The sequence below is a fragment of the Carassius gibelio genome, chromosome B3, assembly GCF_023724105.1.
Source record: "Carassius gibelio isolate Cgi1373 ecotype wild population from Czech Republic chromosome B3, carGib1.2-hapl.c, whole genome shotgun sequence".
NCBI classification, from domain to species: Eukaryota; Metazoa; Chordata; class Actinopteri; order Cypriniformes; family Cyprinidae; genus Carassius; species Carassius gibelio.
In genome coordinates this window covers 6,312,926-6,335,756 of record NC_068398.1, presented here as the reverse complement: position 1 = coordinate 6,335,756, position 22,831 = coordinate 6,312,926, and the positions used below count along the sequence as shown (strand labels likewise).

At 37.1% G+C, this 22,831-nt stretch overlaps 3 protein-coding genes across 3 annotated transcripts in view; 2 read left to right on the top strand and 1 right to left on the bottom strand.

The window, feature by feature from the left end:
* Positions 1-19,564, top strand: part of LOC127952589 (major histocompatibility complex class I-related gene protein-like) — a 57,237-nt gene extending 37,673 nt beyond the window's left edge. Inside the window, exons 2-7 of the mRNA XM_052551229.1 lie at positions 12,710-12,955; positions 13,101-13,376; positions 13,545-13,835; positions 13,980-14,105; positions 19,060-19,104; positions 19,281-19,564. Coding sequence (XP_052407189.1) covers positions 12,710-12,955; positions 13,101-13,376; positions 13,545-13,835; positions 13,980-14,105; positions 19,060-19,104; positions 19,281-19,303 — 1,007 coding nt within the window. The 3' untranslated portion in view covers positions 19,304-19,564. The remainder of the gene's footprint in view (positions 1-12,709; positions 12,956-13,100; positions 13,377-13,544; positions 13,836-13,979; positions 14,106-19,059; positions 19,105-19,280) is intronic.
* The window catches only part of LOC127952586 (major histocompatibility complex class I-related gene protein), a 76,966-nt gene extending 56,886 nt beyond the window's left edge, over positions 1-20,080 (top strand). The window contains exon 8 of the transcript XR_008152981.1: positions 19,979-20,080. The gene's annotated coding sequence lies outside the window, so the exon portion shown is untranslated. The remainder of the gene's footprint in view (positions 1-19,978) is intronic.
* The window catches only part of LOC127952618 (jupiter microtubule associated homolog 1-like), a 94,623-nt gene that overhangs the window by 8,380 nt on the left and 63,412 nt on the right, over positions 1-22,831 (bottom strand). The window lies entirely within an intron of this gene.

Genomic DNA, 22,831 nt, shown 5'->3' with positions numbered 1-22,831 from the left:
TTCGCTGAGAATGAAACACCACTTACCAGCTGCCACGATGTTGAAAATATCCTCTAGCAATTAAAAAATGCGCGTGCAGCATGAGGAATCTTCCCGGTTGGATGAGGTCGTAGTCAGGTGAACGGTCATCATGTTGGTCATTTTATTTACGGCTAAATTATTATTAATAAATTGTACTAATATTATGATTGGGCGTGGGCAGGCATTCACAAAAGTTTATGTTATTACAAAAAAAAATTGAGGAAATTTTGCTTTGACAAAAGGGCACTTAAGGGGCAAAGGAGCAGGTGCTCAAGTGAACCGGTTCTTTCGGACAATTCGATCAAATAAACCAGCTGAAAAAAAAAATGGTTCACCGGTTCTTTTGCGCTCGATGTAATGCCGTCATTGGCGATGATTGCCCTTCATTCAAGCCTTTGGTTTACCCGCGCTTATAACATTAGCACAGAATCAGTTCAGAATCAATCACCAAAAGAATCAGTTCGGTTCAGATGCGCCCCCCAAGACCCCCCCTGGCGCCGCCGGTGCTTAAACTCAGTGCTTTAAGTGGCCCAAAAGAGGTGCCGGTACTCTATTATAGCATATATATATATATATAGTGTTTTTTATAATTGTGTAGCGGAGTATTTTTTGTACACCGCGAACTGTCAATCACTCCTGTACGCGTGCATCACTGTCCTCCTCGCAGCTGCAGCAACTTGCGCTCTCTTCATCGAGCTTTAAAACAAAAAGGGGATAAAACGGTCGTATTGTCTTTGTGCATATAGATTATTTCGATAAATGAATATCTAAATTCGTGCCTAGCCGCCCACGGTATTTTGCCTGAAAGAGCTACTGCATTACTTCATTAGTTTGCGTCTGACCTGCAGCGATAAGGCGGGGTGTCAGCCAGCGAGTCATCTGATTTTGACCGTTTTGTTGTAGTACTCAGAATCTGAAGCCAGGAGAACATATTAAGTGTTGTTCACTGTATTTGAATTTTTGTGCGCGTTTCACAAATTCTCTCCGGCCACGTTAAGTTGTTACTGACTCGACAAAAGCAACGCATGCGCTTCTCACTTGTAAAAGTCATGGGTGTGTGGGTGATGTAGTGGTCTCTGCTCTCGGTGGGATGAATTAGGAAGCTTACATTGTGAAGGGGCGCTCTGAAAAACGGCAGCACTCACTGGCAAAGGATTAAAACCTCTATTAAAACAGATGTCCAAATGAGCGTACCGGTACGCTAAAAGCACGTTCCTGGCGCACGGAGAGGTGGCGGTACGCTCAAGAGCTATATTTGGAAGTGGCGGTACTGAGTACCCGTGCGTACCGGCCCACTTAAAGCACTGCTTAAACTTCATTCGAATGCTGTCTACAGAATGCTCGAATGCTGTGGCGTGCAGTAGCCTGCAGGACTATAGTTAACACTTAAACCACCAGAGGTCACTGTATACTGTTGTTTATACTGTTGACTTTTGTTAAATATTGACCAAACGTTTAATTCAAATATCCACTTAATTTTTTATTGTTGGTCACCTAATTGCGATAGGAATGCTACAGCCTCTTTAATTTTTTTCAACAAAAACATGTTGACATCACAAGCCTTACCAAAATGAACCATGGTTTTATTATAATAAAACTGCTTAATTTTGTTTTAAATAAAATAACCACTTCTTTTACTTAATTGTGATGCTATTTTCCGGTTCACATAGTTTGCTTAAATCGTGTGGGGGCAAAAATAAAGTTTTGCATGAAGGATGTTGTTTACTTTGAGTGACCTTTTTATTCAAAACCATATTAATTGAAGTCCTGCATGTTCTCTGATTCAAAAGAGTAAAAATCAAGATTGATTTGATCACATTTCAATGTAGATTCAATGTTAAATAAGTGCCTCAGTTTAAGTTGAGGAAATGTTGATTTTTATGACCATCTTGTTCTTTTTTTCATCATTGAAATAACATTATTTGAGGGTGCAAACCTGATGAAAAATAAGTGTTCAACTTCAACCATGAGTCATTCATTGATGCATTAACATTGACTAACATGTCTCGTTTCAGTTTTAGTTTGGTTCTAGTTTTGTATGTATTCCAGTTTATATGTTCATGTAGCGTGGATGAAAATTAATTTACAGAGTAAATTGAATACGTTAAAAATTTGTTTGGGAAAAGTTGTGGGAAGTGTGGTGTTGGTGACGCTGAAGGCGAGTGACCGTGGTACTGTAGTTCCTTTAGAAGTTTAGCTTTTAAGTGAGGTCATAGAATAGACAGATAATCAACTTAAATTAAACACAAATTAATACTATAACCAATCATTAGTATTTAAAAATAATACAAATACTAATAATTTACCTGAGAGGAAGCTCTTATCCTTTACATCCATGAGCATTTGCTTTTAACTTTTATCCGAAATACTATAGTAATTAATGGTAAATACTGTAGTGTTTTTGAACCATACTATAGTAAAGTGTATTATACTGTATATATTATAGTATTTACAACACTTTTTATTTAATACTACAGCATACTGCAATATAACTATAGTGAACTGATAAACTGTAATAAATACTCTAGTATACTTTAGTTTTTACTTCTGTAAACTGTAGTGTATTGTAGTATAATATAAAATATAAACTTGGTACAGTATTGAGCAGAGTCATTTGTTTATATTAATAGTTTGTTATATTACCACAGCAACTGTAGAATTACCACAACAAATTAATTCAAGTACTTTAGTATGGTTCAAAAACACTATAGTATTTACTGTAAATTACTACAGTATTTTTTTCATGTGAGGGCTGTGTTTAGGGGTGGGGATCTGGAATGGAATATAAAGTTTAAAAAATAGTTTTTTCTATGGAAAGTCCCCATAAAACATGGAGACGTGTGTGTGTGTGTGTGTGTGTGTGTGTGTGTGTGTGTGTTGTTTTTAAATTAACATTTGGAATTTAATTAAAATAAAACGGAAAAAATGCTTCTTTGTTTGCTTTTTTCTAATTTTTTTAGTTTAACAAATTGGAAAAATAAAATCAGTTATTTTATTTTTCCAATATGTTAAACTAGAAAATTAAGAAAAAGAGATTTAAATAGGATATTGAAAAAAAAAGGTTAATTCGTCCAACAACAAAAAAAAAATGGGGTGTGTGTGTGAGTGTTAGGGTGACCACCTGCTAATAAGCCCAAAGGGGGACAAGGTGTATGTTTCTGAGGGACAATGTGGGACACTGCCTTGCGGAGCGGTGCCCCCACCCCATGGGCAGACTCACTAATAGTGGTTTACCCATTTCTAGCACATCCCACCTTACATGGTATATTAATAATGCCCTATTCCCCTAAACATGTGTAATTGCTGATGTATGCTCATGACAGAATCGACAGATGCACTTCCACTTATGATTTACTTTAGCTATTAGCTATTATTTTTCATTACAATTTATTCAATTTAAATAAATTATAATATAAAAGTATAGGATTAAAATGAATTGTAGGTGCTCAACACGGCAGGAAAAGTAAAAAAAAAAACTCACAACACCAGAGGTTCACGGAACGAGAAGGGGGAGAAATGATGGTGAACTTGCATGTTAGTAAAGGCAGGCACATGAAAAAAAAAAAACAGTTTGAAACAGGACACACCTTCTCTTTTTTAATTGATGATGGCGGTGCCTCACTTTCTCCATTTTTTCAAATTGGAAAGCGTGCCTCTAAAAGTTCCTTCCTAGTGTGCCTGGTATGCATCCCAGATAGCATACATATCCGGGCCTCATCTGGGCCAACTATGGAACATCTGGCTCAGTTCTGGCAGCGGCAGAGGTTATATGGGCCATCTCTGGCCCACACACATCAAGCCGGTTTTAGTTTGAGTTGTGGCATGCTGTTTATGGGCCAGATCTGGCCCGTGTGCAACAAACTGGCTTTAGTTTGAGTCGTGGCTTGCTGTGTGTGGGCCAGATCTGGCCCGTGTGCAACAAACCGGCTTTAATTTGAGTCGTGGCTTGCTGTGTGTGGGCCAGATCTGGCCCGTGTGCAACAAACCGGCTTTAATTTGAGTCGTGGCTTGCTGTGTGTGGGCCAGATCTTGCCCGTGTGTGACAAACCGGTTTTAGGTTGAGTTCTGGCTTGTTGTATGTGGGCCAGATATGGCCTATACCAGGTGACAAGATGTGCCATTTTCTGAAGACACGTCCTGGCAGATCACCTTTACTGGATGCCCATAATATTTCAGGACATGTAATATAAATACATACACACATTTATTTGACCTACATGGACCTGTTATGAAGCTGCAATGTTATTCGATTTTTTTTTACATTTTTGTACCATGTCCTCTGGTGTGACACCATGTCCTTTGAACTTTTTTGGAACCAATACAAATTTTTTATGCTTTGTTGTGCATTAATATGACACCCCTAAATTATATATCTTTTTTTTAATTAAAAAGTGCATGTTAAGCTACATAATCCTAGAAAATTTTGCAAATGTGTCTTGCTTGCCACTAATGACAGGTTAGCTTGGAATAGCAAGGTCATTAATTGACAGAAAAGGCTGAAACGTCCTTTGGTGTGAAAAAAAAAAAAAAAATTGTGACACCTGCACGGGACAAAGTTTCTTTAAAAATAATTTTAAATAATTAAATAATATTTGTTTAACTCCTTTTTTATACTTTTAAATGAAATAATTACATTAATTAAATTAAGCTCTAATCATCAAAAAAAAATTATGAATCTTTAGAATATATGAACATTTCACTTTTTAATAAAAAAGTTACAAAAAATGAACTTTTTTCATGATATTCACATTTCTTCAAGATGCACCTTATACACACACACACACACACACACACACACATACATACATGAGTGTTCGTAAAGCAACAATACAAAATTTTAAACTATAAAAGTGCCACTTTGTCCCACTATTATGTGCAGGCCTGGCATTTTGCACTGCGCTATAGAACTACAAAATGACATTTTGAATTATGTAGTGATCTAATTCTATCCACCAAGCAATTGTATGTGAATGTGTGAGACTGGTCATGGTTATAGGGAAATAACAAGAAGAACAAAGTGCAGTAAACGGTAAAACTGTTTGCACTACAAACCAGTACGTTCATAATTAAGACAATACATTAAAAATAACATTGTAATATACAGCAGTTTGCAACAATAAACAGCAAAACAAGCTGTTTTTACAGCTAATATAGCTGGAATGACACCGCAAGCCAGATATGTGTTTGCGCTGTCATGACAACAAAGAAAAAGTTGACAACAACCTAGTCAGCAGTTCAACTGATGGGTGAGTCTGTCAACAGTAGCGTGCGGAACTGTCAAGTAATGTTCGTTTGGGGCTCGAGGATATAGAGCGACCAACTTTTTTTGAGCAAGCATTGATTATGCGTGACACAGTCTCAATTTGTGGGACGCATGAATTGGGCTTGAAACGCTGTGCGCGCACGCGCTACGCAGGACGGGTGGTCACCCTAGTGTGTGTGTGTGTGTTTACATATATTCTGCAAGGAAAGAATAGAGAAAATACGAAATCGATCTTAAACCGTGACTGCATTACAACACGGTAGGTGGCGATATGCACACGTGATGCAACGCAGCAAAAAAAAAAAAAAAAAAAAAAACACATAAAGTACAAAGGTGAAAGTAAAGGACAATTACAAGGGTGAAAGGGAAGGACACGAGTTCGATAAACTAAGAAAATGTTCGTGCTTTTTTTGTTCTTGTTGCCATGTTTAAAAGTCGTCAGTGCAGGTAAGTTGACCAACAAATGGTTTTCAATGAAATATTAAATCCTGTTGACAGCTGAAGCCAGCACTTTCATGTGATGCATTGAGGGGAAAACATAAATCACACCCAGCTTTTTTATTTATGTATTTATTATTGTTATTATTGTAATATACAAATGTAGAAACTTTTTTGTGATAGCTGTGTTTAGGGGTCGTGTTATGGGATATAATATAGAATTTGTACTGTAGGCCTATAAAAATCAGTCGGTGTATGGAAAGTCCCTATAAAATATGGAAACACATGTGTGAATGTATGAATGCTTGTGTGTATGTGTATATTGCCAGGAAAGAGTAGGAATAAAAACGTAAAAGAGAATAAGAAGGGTGAATGGACGGACACGAGTTCAATAAATTGAGAAAATGTTTGTGCTGTTCCTGTTCAGGCCCGTAGCCAGCCATGAGATCACCGAGGTCCAGACCTCAGTAAATTTTTCATGTTCTTAAATAAAATTTGTTCTCTGATTGGCTAATTTGCTGCTAGACTCCTCATATGAATGTCTGCATGTATAATTCACAATGTTTAGCGTCCGTGGTATGACAATGATCGCTGCGAGACGCTTCCGAAGTAAGCGAGTCTTCAGAGAGTTGTAAGCCCTGCTAACAACATTACATAACTGTTACATAACTGCAACGTAATCTGGTGACCAAAGTTTCGTCATGGCGACGTGCGTGACGTTGCCAGTAAGTAACTGCGACATCGTGTCAACGGATCGGGTCGGGGATCGGTAGTTGTGTGCTGGTAATCAGTTGGTCATTTTTTATGATTATTTTATGGGCGGACATGCAGTAGTTTAACCTAATTTATGTCCTCATATGCCCAAACTAATTTAAAGGCTGTTTGAGCTGCTGTGAATGATGAATACATACTCGAAATGAATTCAGTTAATTTATTAACAAACAAATATGAACAGTAATACACCCAGATTATTAATAAAAACATAGGATATACAGCAAAATATGAATGAAAGCATTCAGCCCATACAGAAGCACATGAAATATATTAATAATAAATACATTTCCATATATTTAAATATGTATATCATTCTTTAAGCATCCAGGGTCAAAAAATGTAATGTTTAAGCAATTAACATTACATTCTAAAATCTTAAGTAATTCTTACTTTCTCTATTCTTGCAATATTCAAGTGTTCATGTCCCTGAGTAATATCTGCATCCCCCGAAGTCTGAAGAGAACACAATATGCTATTAGACAGCCATCCATATGAGAGAGAGGTCTGGTGTGGAGGGTGGATCTGGAACTGACTTCTCTTGATTATCTGTCTTCACAAACTGCCCTGAAATACAATTCAAACATCAACAATGATTGTTATAAATGTAATGTAAGGCTCTTACATTCATAATTCTCATTTTGGAAATATAGTTAATATCAGTAATATGCAGCATGCACAATACAAGGAAGTGGTCAGTAACATCATCACTTTGAGGTATGATATCTATATCAGTAAGGCTACCTTTAAGAAAAAATTAAATTAATAAATTAAGTTGTGTTATGCATTCAAATAGTTAGACATGCTAAAATACAGAATTTGGTAACAATAATAATAAAAAATAATATGCTGGGGAAAAAATTTAACATATTTTTTGTTAAACTTTTAATAAATTGATGTGAAAATGTATGTACCATTAAAAAGGAGTAGAGAAAAATTAAATAGGGAAAAAAAACTTTTTTTTTATTAAAGTGTAAATCAGTTTACTTAATAAAAAACTTGACTGACTGCTACTTTAAAGGGATATTATTTGTGTTGTTTATTATTTATTTTTATGTATACTATTTAATTTTTTACTTCCCTGTCAGTTGAGTTTGTGGCAAAACCTTTTTGCAATATTTACATGTTGTTTATACCTGCATAAAATTTCTCATCTCGTCTCGTGGGATAAGTGTCTCCTATACATTAGATTTCTTTTGCATTTCTGACAGTGTAACCCCCCCCCCCCCCCGTCCATCCATTATACTATTGTTTTATGTCTACTGGATATTCAAAATACAGTCGTACTCAATAGTCGGATAGTTCCTCCAAAAATGAAAATTGTCATCATTTATTCAAGTTCATCGACTAAACCTATGAAACACTCAAATTACTAAAATGTGACTAAAACTATTAAGCATTTCCATCTCAAGATAACGACTAATTCTAAATCAAAAATGCCTGTCAAAATTAACACTGGAACAGACTTTATTGATTGGACAGCACAAGTACTTCTATTTGAGCGTGTAGAACAAAAGTCATAATAGTTATTTGAGAATTGTCTTACTAGTCACATGTAGCGAAGTGTCCTGGAGATGTTGTCAGAGAGAAGCTCCGCTCTGACTCTGCTGGGGTGTAATCCATCAGCGCGAAACAGCCTAGGACACTCCCAGAAAAGATTCCAGTTATTAACAAATAGCAGTTTCTGTTCTTTACACCATGACAACAACCATTCATTTAAAGCAAAAAGTCTACTGAACCTTTCGTGTCCTCGTCGATATGTCGGCAGTGGTCCTGACACGATGATCGTCGTGGCGGGCGTCGTGCTGCGAACCGTCTCGATCAGGCTCCTGAAGTCCCTCTTCAGCATCTCCGTCTGCCGCAGTGTGGTGTCGTTAACCCCGGCGTGAAGCACGACCGCTATGGGGCTCTCGTCGTCCTTCAGTAAGGGAGCAGGTCGGTCAGAATTACACTTATATTTACTATAGGGATGAAACGGTTCACTGAAAAAACCGAACTGAAATAATTTAGGTATATTTTATTTATTTATAGGTTTTTATTTATTTTAATAGCAACATCTGGCAACATTGCATCACCGTCATTATTCTGGCAGTAATCAAAAAAGCAATGAAGTGAATGAAGTGAAGCAATTTTGCATTGACCTTTTGTGTCTTGCCCTCCTTGTGCAAGGTGTCAATGGTCATCTTTTGGATAACTGTCAAGTCAGCAGTCTTCCCCATGATTGTGTAGCCAACAAAATTAGACTGAGAGACCATTTAAAGACCTTTGCAGGTGTTTTGAATTAATTAGCTGATTAGAGTGTGGCACCAGGTGTATTCAATATTGAATCTTTTCACAATATTATAATTTTTTGATATACTGAATTTGGGGTTTTCCATGCTTTTCATATATAATGAAGTAAACATCATATTCAGAAGTAGTATGACAAGTATGGCAGTATTTCATTTGAATTCACCCTCTGAGAAACATGTGTGTTATAATTTACACTTATCACAAATGGAGAATCTATCAATTTTTTATGCTTTGTTTTCTTGTTTAAATGAATACAAATAGAATGAATGCTATCTTTTGAACTCTTGGCATGAAAATTAAGTGCCAACACAGTAGTAAGTCCTAGTGATGGGATTTATGGCTCTTTGAGGGGATCCGGATCTTCGCGATCCGTTCCTTTCAAAGAGCCGTTCAAAAGAATGGCTCTTTTGGCTCTTTTTAAATATTTAGTCAGTTTTAAGAAGCCAGCTTGGGAGCATCTCAGTTTATCCTGGAAATAATCACTGGGAGGTATTATGAGGTGAGATTTGTAGTCAAATAATTAAAGCTCAGATATCACACACCAATATCTGAGTTTGAATTATTCTGAAATATTGATTATTACCTCATTTCTCATGTGTCGACTATATTCCATAGGGTTGCACAAATCCCTCTGCTTAGACAGTGACATCATTATTTTGATTTACCTTTAGTAAAAAGTGTGTGTGTGTGTGTGTGTGTGTGTGTGTGTGTGTGTGTGTGTGTGTGTGTGTGTGTGTGTGTGTGTGTAAAACTACGTTGACTTATGTTATTCATACAATACCTACTCACAAATAAACATAAAAAACAAAGCCGGCTGCAATGAATTTCTGTGCAAAACAGCTTTTACTACAAACACTTCCACACAAGAACATTGTTATCACACAAGAACATTTTGATAGAAAACTAATTTTTTTTTTTAAGTAGATAAAATTAGAATAAATAAAATGGAAATGTCTACATACTACATACTATTACTACTGTAAACTTTGCAAATAGGACATCAGCCCCTTCAAGTCAATGAACAATAACAAAGTGGGCTGCAATGAATGTCTGTGGAAAACAGCTTTTAGTGAAACATTTCTATACAAGTACAGTATCACAAAAGAACATTTTTAATGATTTTAAAATAAGTTTTAAATGAACACAAAATGCAATGTAAATGCATGCACAACTAATAACTAATATCATCACGCTATAAAGGGTTGGCCTGCGCTGGGTGCGCCCCTCCCCCTATAACTGTTCTGTCTCCTGGCGGAGCTCATTTGTATGAACACGCATAGGAAAAAAGAACGATAGAAAGAACGGCTCCTCTCCAGTCGCGACTCGGCTCCCATCGTTCATGTTTAAGAGCCGTTCAAAAGAATCGGTTCGTTCGCGAACGTCACAACTCTAGTAAGTCCTAGAGACACCAAATTTGGCAGGGTGGTCCAAAATTCTCACTGCTACTCATGTGAAAACACACACCCCTTTGGGTCTAGGTGGTGCTATAATAAACAACTTTAATGTTCTCCATAAGTGTACAGGCTAGAATCAAAATTCTATTTTCATCTTATTCCCTCAAGTGTGGAACTAAATGTATAGCTCTGATTTTATTGCCCTAAGGCAGTGCTCCCCAAACCTGTCCTGGAGGACCCCGTGCCCTGCACATTTTGTATATCTTCCTAATCAGACACACCCAATTTAGTTGCAGTCTCTACTAACAAGCTGATGAGTGGAATCAGGTGTGTTAGATAAGGGAGACATACAAAAGGTGCAGGGAATGGGGGGGGGATCCAGGACAGGTTTGGGAAGCACTGCCCTTAGGGATAGTTCACCCAAAAATGAAAATGACCCCATGATTTACTCACCCTCAAGCCATCCTAGGTGTATATGACCTTCTTCTTACAGATGAATACAATGAGATTTATATTTAAATATATATATTGGCTCTTCCAAACTATATAATGTCAATTAATGGGAGTTGATAATAAATAGTCCAATAGAAGTCCAATAAAGTGCATCAATTCATCATAAAAAAAGTGTTCCACATGGCTTTGTGTTTTTAATAAAGTCCTTCTGAAGTGAATCGGTGTGTTTGTGTAAGAAAAATATCCATATTCAAGTAATCTCTAGCTTCCGCTAAGTGTGGTACATGCGTGCATGACAGAGTGGCGTTCCAGCAGAAGAAGGAAGAGTAGGTAGCATAATTATCCAACATTTAACATGTATCATCAGACCACCCAGACAAAAAAGTTATGAGAAGAACTAAGATATATATTGGATTATATATTTTAAATGATTTGAAAACCTTTTGATAACTTTTTGTCATGAGTGTCTCTAGATGACAGAGGCAAAATGTTGTGTAAATTGTACAGTGCACAAGGAGATTAAATAATTATGTTTTTCAAAAAACTCAAACTTACAGACCTAACAAAAACAGAATGTTCACCAAACATTAACATACGGACGCCATTTAGGTAATGAAGCTGCTAGAGTCATAGCCTTGTGAGCAGTACATGTCATTGTATTGAAGCACTTGGTGACTTGAGTTCAAGTCCTGGCTTGAGTACCATTCTCCTCTTTCTTGTTTGGGCCATGGCCTAAACATTTATGGGCTTGTATCCTCAAGATGAACTTGAGTTCTGAAAAGTTTTATCCAGGTGTGTGTCTGATACATGCATACATTGTTGTGTCAATCAAGGGTCAATTAAGCTTTATTGATAATGCTTTTGGCGTAAAATTTAGAAAAACTCTGAAGTAAAGTAGATAGTAATAAAGCTTCTTTGTCCCAACTGTTCTGGTTTCCTCCTCCTTTCCAAACTTCTTGAACCCTGATGATTGCTGCTCGCAATTGTTTGGCTACAGATGGTTTAATTGCATGTTTTAAATAGCACATTCAGTGAAAACAGTGTGACATTCACAAGCAGAGATATTGAGCAGAGAAGTTATCTTGTGGAAGCAAGAGCAGAATGTCTCGGCATCTCAGGTTGTGTCAGGATGTGTTGTACACATATGCATAAATGTGCACTGGAAACGCAGTTGTCATGTACAGTGCTATACGATACACGAGGACACAGAGATGAGTCACGGCGACAAGGAGATGGGGAACCAGAAGACCGAAGTGGATCAGGAGCTACCAAGGACAATGGTGGATCCAGAGGGAAGGAGGCCAGTGCTCTGGTCTGGAGTCTGAGTCTGGAGGTGGAGATGGGGGATCCTCATACCAAGAGGGAGCTGGGGACTGGAAGTCTGAGGAGATCTTAATGTCACATGATGTAGCAGCAGCTCACCATTATTGTTGGGAGTGTGGACGGGGTTTCAATCCATTCCCTTGATCTCCACTCATCTTTGCTGGCTCACACACCTGGTCAGACGTAATGTCAGTCTCTGGCCCTGAGGTGATGCTAGTCACAGTTGTTTCTTTTACCACTGGCTTGTGTGTCACGGTGGGATTATGCTCTCCATCTGCAGTGGACTCTGGCATTCACTCCCTGCAGCAGGCTGATGGCTGGCTGAGCTCTGGATCAGGAGTGGGACTGGTGATATCATCCACAGAACTCAACAGACCTGGGAGTATATACAGTATAATGAGGCTAATGAATGAGAGACAGCTGTAAATCAAAGGGAAACTATGGAAACTATTTTATTATTTAAATCAGTTTGTTTTGTTTGGTTCAGACAACTTCAAGCAACTGACCACAAGAGAACAGAAACTGAAAGAAATTCAATCAAAAGTCTGTCAACATGACAGCAGTGTGATAAGAGGAAATCAATCAGTGAATCTAATCTCTATTATTCAAACATCTGATAAAGCAAAATGATAATTTATTATATTTCTATAGGACAACTCTGTTTCTTTAGGTGTGATTATGAATGTATTGTTGTATATGTAGTGGTATAAATTTAGGCCACACTAATATTATGTTTGTCCTTGTGTATCCACAGATTCTCACTCACTAATGACTTTTGCGACATATATAGCTGGACAAACACCATTTCCTGAGTTCAGTGCTGTGCTGATGTTGGATGATGTGCAAATAGGATATTATGACTCAAACACATGGAAACTTGTCTATCACTCTCACAGAGAATATGATGAAGAGCAAAGCGATGCTGAAACTGTATTTCGTGTTTTATATAACAGCCTGAAACGTTTGGAATCCCATTATAATGATCACTTCAATCACTCAGGTTAGTCCAAGCAACAAACTGATAATGCCACATAATAAACATTTCATAACAAATGTAACTCTTGTTAGTTTATGCACACAGCATATAAATCTTTTGACAGAGAAGTGGAAATAGCTACATGTTTCATTCATCCATTCTTCTACAGGTGTACGTGTTACTCAGAGATTTGCTGGATGTGAATTGTTGAACAATGATAAACCTGGTCCACTTCATTTCTGGGATGCGTTTGATGGACAAAACGTTGGGGAGTTCACCTTTGACAATGAAAAAAAGGAAATCCAGAATAAACTGCAATGGAAAACATGGGACCAAGCAAAACAGCTTCATGTAACGTTCATGCATCAAAATGTTTATCATCCTATTTGCATTAAAACCTTGCAGAGGTACCTGAACAAGGAAAAGAACAATGTGATGAGAAAAGGTGAGTGAGTCAACCTGATTACCCTCAGTATAAATTCAAATACAAAAACAACATTATAAACAATATGGATAAAATGCATTTGAATGCTTTATGAATCATGATTATCATAACTGAATGACCTGAACACAATGGTTTACCAACAGTAACACTTCTCAATCTTCTTTGTAGTGAAACCCAGAGTCAGACTCATGAAGAAGATGCTCCCAGACTCTCAAGGGCTTCAGATCAGCTGTCTGGCCACTGGTTTTTACCCCCGTCACATTAACCTGACCCTGTTCAGAGACGGTCAGCCTGTGGATGATGATCAGATCACAGGAGGAGAGATTCTGCCCAACGGAGATGGAACTTACCAGATGAGGAAGAGTTTGGTGATCAGTAAAGAAAAGCTACGTCAAGAACATAAATACAACTGCACAATGCAACGCCTCAATCTGGACAACAAACTGGACATTACATCTGGTAAAAATATTTTGAGTGCAGGGACAACAAATGTTAAATTTAGTAAAAAAATAAATAAATAAATATTAAAAAAGCAAGAAAACAGATTTACCTGTTTGTTTCAATAGCTCATTCTCAAAAATGACTTATCTCAAACATTTTCAGATGTGGATGAATCTGCTCCAGGATCCTCCAGTCTGTCTGTCGTGATCAGTGTGCTGGTGCTGGTGGTGTTCGTGGCTGTTCTCATTATAACTGTTCTCATCAAATGGAAGAAGAGACGAGCTGCTGGTAAATGTTTTTTATTCTTTTTTTTTTTTCTAATTTTCAAAGAAGAAAATAAACCAAACATCTGTTCCTTTGGAAATAAACCTTCACCATATGCAAGTTCTCCATATGCAGTTTGATATTTCGGTAACGCTTTAGATTACAACCTGCAAAGAACTACGTTAGTATACTGAATTTACAGTATACATTTCTGTAATTATAGTGTACCTATAAAGAATGTACATTTAGGTATGGGGACCAATGTTACATTTGGGGAATAAAGGGGTAACAACCTGTAAAATTACAAATCATTTATACTGTAAGTATTTTGAAACTTAAGGGGCACAATTATCTAATATTACATGGTATGTATGGCCTAAACTTATGTTTGGGATTGATTTAGAAAGACAATATACTTTTTATAATTTTATAGGGGTATTTTATTATATTATTTTATACTTTTTTTATTTATTTTAGATTTTATATATATATATATATATATATATATATATATATATTTTTTTTTTTTTTTTTTTTTTTTTTTTTTAACCATTCTGATTCTTATTACTGAACAACAAAACTGGACAGCTAGTAAATTAAGTTAACGAGTTTCTGCTATGATCCTACTTACCTTATGAAAGCATATTCATCGATCTCAGCGGAGTCATACCAGCTACTTCCCAACACCTCTATCACCAAATAACTTTGCATGATTACCATCAAGGTTCAGTGCAGTTTAAAATAAGCTTACTACTTTTCAGCTGTTTGCAGAAAAAAATACATGATACAACATTTGTATTTCAATCAGGACCACTTCCGTCAAGTATATTTAATGACAATTATAATTGCATACAGTTAGTGTTGGCGGTATGGTCGGTATACATGAGTTGTAAACAAAATGAGATCGAGAATGCTTCCAATGAAGACACTGTAAAGAAAGAACAAGTTAGATCATATTACAGGTTTAGTTGGTGGAGTTGGGGTTGGAGGAGGCAGTTAATTGCAAGCAGCAATGCGATGGAAGAAAACACTGAAGAATGGGAATTTTAATAGACCGCAGGTGATAGGTGTCGAGACTGGATTGGTACACGTCAGGAACAGCTGACTGTCAGCTGATGCAAGCATGACTAACATGACCTGACTGAACTAACGCGATGCTCAATTTCAGTGGATGTAATACTGTGATGTTTTTATAGCCAAAAAAAAAGGAGAGGGTTTAATTTGGTGATAAAATAACTAGATTAAAACTAGTGCAATAGTTTTCTCTGTAATTACTGTGAAAATATACACTTGTTCTGTGCTTAAGTCCAATTTGTTTCTCCCTTGTCCCATGTAGTTACAATATTTGCTGGTTGTAAATTAAAGGGGTGCTTGTTGTTTTCTCCTTGTTCCACGTAGTTACAGGGTAATTGGCTACAACAAATTGCTCTGGAATATTTGTTTATACAGTATGTCATACATACATTTTATATCAGGTAATATATCAGTAAACATGATGACTATTTTATTTAATTACAATATTGTTTGAAATTTACTATAGGAATACTGCTTGGTTAAATGAACCCAAAATGGGTTTTTAAATTAAAAATCACACACAATATGACAACACAACACAGGCAACAGATAATAAAAGATAAGATAATAAAAGATAAAAATGTATTATAACACTTCAGAAAAAAAAACAAAGGAGCTCCATACTTACACAGATTTCACAGTTAAACCAAAATCTTTTGAAAAGCTTATTTAAAGGGTAACTAAACCCCTGGCCACCCACATTGACAATATTTGAAAAGTGCTGAAAAGTGGGCAGAGCACAGCGGATATAGAGGGGACGAACCGAGGGCGGGGCTGAGCGAGGGCGGGGCTGAGCGAGTGTGGCGTGAACCTGAGACCCGCAGTGAAAATGGAGAGTGACTGCAATGACGCAAGTAGCTTTGCAACAGAGTGATCATTTGAAGTAGAGGACTTTTCTTACCCACCTTCATCTGAAGTGGAGGATGTCGAGGTGTCTGTTCATATCAATTCGAGCGACTGGCTCAAACTGCGGTCTTAACTCCCACACCGCGTCGCTTTTCAGCACGAGCTGTGTGGAGAAGCCCATTTCCACCTCCATTGCGTTGGAGAAGCAATCCTGTGTAAAATGCAGTTTGCACACTCCAGCTCTAGGCGGGAACTCACGGTCTTCCAGGCCAAGTGCAGCCAACCACTGGCGCCTAATTTTAAAGTCTGCTGGAAAACTATGCAGTCCAGCAGTGCTGTCACAACCAGCAACACCTACGTACCATCCTGACCACTGTACTAAATACAGATAAATCTACGCTAACTTGAATATCTAAATAACTATATAATTGATATGCTAAATAGATGCTATAATAGTCTTTCCTGATCGTTATCAAGACTCGCAATTCCAGCTCCTGACTCACTACAGTGATTTTGATGGAACAAGATGGTTTTATACTGCCAGGGGCGTGGTAGCTCGTACCAAGGGGCGTGGTGAGCTGGAAACTGCTTTCGTCACCTGCCACCGCTTATGTCACTTGCCACCGCAACATCCAATAGGAAAAATCAACTGCAGTAGCCACCGTTCAACCTGAAAGGGGCAGCACTCAGACTTTTTTTCACCATATATTGTAGAATTAAAACACTTTATACTCAAATGTCAAAAAAGTTACTCGAAACAATGAACAGCACTAATAAAGCCCCATTCTTATAGATCATTAACTAAAAAAAAGTTGGTTTAGGGTTTAGTTACTCTTTAAGAACAAATTCAAGATTTAGTTTGATTTGTTCATGTTTTTTCATTATATTGTCCATCTGCCATCAGTGGTTCAACCGTAATGTTAGGAAGCGACGAAAATACATTTTGTATGCAAAGAAAACAAAAATCTTGACTTTATTCTACAATTTGTCTCCTCGATGTCTGTTGTTGGGAACTCAAAAATGAAGACCAGGAGACTCTGGAAGAGTAATCTTCAGCAGGATTCTTTATTGAGAACGCTCTGCGTGGCGCTGCAGTCATCAAAAGTCTAACTTGTCCTTAAGACATTGTAGTTTTAATAAATTTTAAGGGGGTGGGATACACAGAGGTGGAGTCAACCTAAACAAAGCATGCAAATGCAATACAGGGGTCAGCCTGATACTGGCCCTTTTTCCCATCTTTGATCTTGTCAGCATAACAGTGTCATTTAAATACAGAGGTGCCTGACAGTATCACTGACATCTTAACATTATCATAGAGACAAAAGGCACAGCTGTACCTTGAGCTTAAAAAGCCACATGGCAAGGAATATCACAAAGACAAAAGGTTAATGTCTCAGACACTTGATTTTCCTTATTTGAGCTTCTTGGATGTCAGCTTTATTACCCCAATAAGTCTACTATTATATTGGAACCTAGATTTAATATTTTATAAATTTGTAATCCCACACTGTCCACATAACTGTAGCGCCATTTTGGAGAATATGAGCTGAATGCAGGCAGCTTACACTCTTCTGTGTCAGCCGCGCCACAAGGATATATTTTTATGTGTATTTAGTGATTTGAAAGAAAACAGTGCATCCTTGATATTATACCCATCATCACCTTCTGTTTAATTTTTCACATCAAGACTTGTCCTTATTTCTGTTATTGAACAAAGTTAATATCAGATAAAAAAGGAGTCCCAAAAACAGAAATATCTGATCATCATCCATATTGCTGTTTATATTGCACTTGTGTTACCAAGGCAACATCTGACGGATTTCTATTGAATTCCAAAGAGCTCCGTCATCAGCTCCACAGTGGAAATGAAACCGTGTCCGTGCTGACTGGTTCGGATCGGCACGCAGGGAATAGTAAAGCAGCTTAACCATGCCAAGAATTCTGGTCCGAGAACGGTTTGTAATCGTGCCGCGCCGTACCAGGCTCACATGGAAATACGTGTTTGTTCACAGTTTCTCATCCCGTTTGCTGTTTTTTCTATCCCCGAACTTTAAACTCATTGACACCACTTGCTCATTCTTGAAGTTATGTTTTGACCGTTTTCAATTATTAGATGAAATGTTTTGGACTGCTGTTCTGAACTGATTGTGTCTGATAGCCAACGTATTGCACCAGGGCACTGTGCTTCTCGTACCGTACGGCGAGAGTGACTGATATTACCAAAATAAAAACGCTAAATTTAAGTCAACTGCAAATCCTCATTAGAAATGCATCACCACACAAAATAAACAGACACTCAATCCTTCCTACCACACAAAACCAGCAAATGTAATGTGTACATGGCAGCGCTAGCAGCAAATTACAACAGACACTTCAAGACAAACAAGCAGTGCTTATAAAAAATATAATTGGCACAGCGGCCTAGTAAATGTCCTCACTTCCGTTATTTGTGGCTTCCATTATGACATGAATAACAGCTAGTTTATTAGCAAATATCTTTTTTCCAATACAGATCCCACAGTGGGTTGAAGTTGTCTTATAGTGATAACAAGGCCCCCGCCTATTTAGAGAAAAGATATGATTGGTCAATTTTTCTGTCATTCAAAATTACTCCCCCATTGATTTACTATTGCTTGGCCCTCATAGATGGGCCACCAATCACAGAGCTGCAAATGCTAGGCGGAAACATTCATATACTGTACTTTATGGGCGGTGTTCATTAGCCTATTCACTGAACAGACAGATTTGGAGAGTTTTTTTTTTTTTTTTTTTGAGAAATTGTATTTATTTTATTTATTTATATGATGTTTGTCAAATTATGAATAGCTGAAACAAAATTATATATATAAAGTACTATAATTTAAAAACATTTATTTACAAATTGTAAATATTGTTTTTACAGTAAGTTAAACCCTGATGGTTCCCAACTGGTAATTATAATTACCACAACTATATGAACAACTATAATTACAAAAAAGTTAGGCTGGTTATAATCTAAAGTGTTACCGATATTTCTGTATTGTTACTCTTATCATTAAACTATGTCATTCTTATTCAGGACGAGGATCTGAGACAACACAGAGTGATTATTCACTTGCTTCATGTGAGTACACCTTTTTATGACATATTTACAATTAAATATTTAAAAGCAATATTTATTTAGCAACATTTAGATTTTTGATTAGGTTTATTTAAATTTTAAACTTTATACAGATGCACATTTTAATTCAAGAAACCTTCTAGAAATTAAACAAAAATATATTTTTTTCTTGATTTCAGCTTCTGGCCCTGATGAAACGTGAAGCAAGTCAAGACAATACATATGAAACAGCATTTGATTGGTGCATTACACTTGGTGGATTTAATGACCAAGCGAAATTAGAGGAAAATGATAAATGAAAGTAATATAGATATGCAACCATAACAGATAATATACAGTCTGTAAAAATAAGCTTGTGTGACCTGAAATCATAATATTGTTAAAGAACATAATTTTATTACTAGTACATGCTGATTTGTTTAATTATTGTGTTATATTTCTGTATTCTAAAAATGCATAACAATGTGTGTGTGTGTGTGTGTGTGTTGGTAAAAAGTAAAAGAAAAAAAGAAGTTGTTTCCTGGTTGCCTTAAAAAAAATTTATTAATTGAAACTAAGATTTTAAGTTGATTTTGTTGTTTCAACTAATATTTGGTTCTTAGAATTAAATATTATTTGTTAACTTGTTGTTTTGTTGTCATAACTTTGGTTTAATAATGTATCCACTTATTCAAGCAATCAACATGATTAGTGAACTTTCAAATTTAAATTCACCCAACTGCATAGTTTGTTATAACAATTACCAATAAACTTTAACAAAGTGACAAAAGCTTTTTGTTAACTAATCACCCTGCCATATCAGTGAGCACATATAAACTTAAGTTAAACCTTCATATTTATTACAACATTCCTGCCTGTTCTCATTGTTAATATGTAGGTATTTGTACATAATGTTTACAGGCACAAACCATACATTTTTGTATGTTTTTATTGATGCTGAATCGTACTATTTGAAAATTAAAAAATCGCAGTGGAACTAGTTAATATATTTTATACTGATTTTAAGAAAATTGTTAACTGGTGTCTATCAATCACTAAAAACACACATTGAAACACATAATAGCCTTAATTTAATAACAAACTGCTAAACATGCAGGCTTAAAGGGATAGTTCACCCTAAATTCTTATGTCAGATTTATAGAATTTTATATTTATTGACATATAATGTTTTTTTTTTTTAGATTACTGTTATCAATCTCAGACATGTTTGTTCAATAGTTTGCAAGGGTAAATGGAAACCTACATAAAGAGATTGTTCCACATTATTAAGCAAGTCACAGTTCTCATGAAATATGGTGAGGAAGAAAGATCTTTCTGAAGATGAAAAGTATGAAACAATGCAATGTCTGGCAAAAGGCATCAAAACAAACAGTATTTCACGAAAAGCAAATAGATTATTGAACTATCAAAAGATTTGTGAGTGACAGAAGATCTTGGTAAGATGAAGATTAATTAAGCAAAGTTTCTGTGTGAAGCTACTGGAGTCTCCAGATCCTCTCCATGCAGACTGACAGTTGTGTTAAAGATGTGTTTCAGTCACTGCTAACCAAAGATCACAAAGAAAAACCTGCACAGTGGCTGTAGAAACACATTTACAAACTGTTTGAAACGATTGTATTTCTGTAGCATGGGATAGTGTGTTATCCTGCATGAAAATCCTATTATTTCTGAGAGTACTACTGTACATTTTATACCACAGCAGACAATGGTCAGTTATGAACTCCACATATCTTGCAGAAGTCATTATGACACCCTAAAATTGCCTTTCTTCTCATTTCCCAATACTCCAACTCAAATCATCACCCACCGCCTCCTTGCTGATGTTTCGGCCTCATTGGAATGAGATGGTCATTCATCAACTATCAGAAATCCATTTATCTGGACCATCCATTGTACTGAAGCATTTGTAAGTGAATAAAACTATTGAAAAACAAGTGTTCATGTGTTTCTACAGCCCCCTGGTCTCATCTGCTTCCAGCTATTTTTAGCTGTATAAAACTGCTCTTTTTGCAGTTTGATTTAGCAAATTGGTGTGTTTTACCATATTATTTTAATCTATTATCTTAATAATGGACACACTGGTTTGTAGTGCGAACAGTTACCATTTCCTATTTTCCTATTTCCTTTCAGCGGGTAATGAACTGGAAGTCTCACCCATAGGCTTTTTTCCTCGTTGAAAAATAAAGTGGATGGCAAGTTATCAATGTATACAGCAGTTTCTTATTCACTTTCATATTAGCTTATTTCTCTTTCTCCCATACACTAATTTCAGTACTATTTATATTATATATATATATTTTTTTTTTGTTACTGGCTTTAATGTTATTGGTTGTTGTCTTCACAAGTTAGAATAATGGAGGGTTTTTGTCATGATGTTGTGTTTGTTAATGGTTCACCATCACTTTCTCTCCTGCTATAGCATGATGGGAAGTTGTGGCCTAGTGTTTAGAGAGTTTGACTCCTAATCCTAAGGTTGTGGGTTTGAGTCTTGGGCTGGCAATACCATGACCGAGGAGCCCTTGAGCAAGGATCTGAACCCCCAACTGCTCCCCAACCGCAGCATAAATGGCTGTATACTGCTCTGTGTGTGTGTGTGTGTGTGTGTGTGTGTGTGTGTGTGTGTGTGTGTGTGTGTGTGTGTGTGTGTGCGCACTGTGGATGGGTTAAATGCAGAGCGCAAATTCTGAGTATGGGTCACCATACTTGGCTGTATGTCATGTCACTTTTTCATTGAGAAAATGTGCATGAACTGAAATACATTCCTGCATGCATTGTGTCAAATTGTGTGGAAAAGCCAGTTGCATTTGAGAGTTAGTGTGAACTTTAGTAGATCTTTCAGCATTGTCTAATGTGGAAACAGCTCTCAATCTTAGGTTTGTTTTTAAAGCATGCCAAGACTTTCTGTACTTTCTTTTCCAAGTAACAACTGATGAAAAAGTACAAAATTGGTTACACGAATGGTTATGGACTAAAATTTGATTTGGCAAATTGCCCTTCGATCAAACACAAACACAGTGAAAATCATATCTTTTTGCAATTTTGCGCAACAAATCTTTTTTTTTTTTTTTTTGTCCTTATTCCTTTAATGATTTACTCCAGGGCAGATTAAAAGTCGATCTGAATCTCTCATGACATTATTCCTGCAGGAGCGGCTGAAACGGACCTCTTCCATAAATTATGTCCCCCGGCAAGGCTTCCACCTTCTTCCCCGGCCTCCTCCCACCCCTCGCCCGTCCCGACGATCCCACCTATTGGGAAATGGACCGTAGCTGGATTGAGGGAAGCGCTGGGCAACTCAGACATACAGGCTTCGCAAAAAATTAACAAAGCGGAGCTGTATGATCTGTACGTTTCCCTACAGTCAACTCCAAAAACGACCCACAGGCAGAGCAAAGCCAGCAGGGCCCAAAATTCGCCTGTCCAGCTACCACCGTCGTGTTCCCGCACAGGATCCGGCTCGCTTCGCCCATCGAGCCGCAGGAACAGGTCTTCAGCGAGCCTAGGCCGCGCCCCAGATTCCGCCATGGCAGGTTCACACCCACCTCTCGATGAGGCCCAGCCCGCCACCACGGTTTCTGCTGCCGCAGTGCCGCATGCAGCCGGGCCCAGCAACTTCCCCACAGCCACTCAGTTTCATACTCCTGCTGTACATAACCCTTTTTCTTTTCAGTGGCCTACAGCCCCCGTTGGAGACACTAGCGTGAGACCATCGCTGCTAGCAGCACAGACC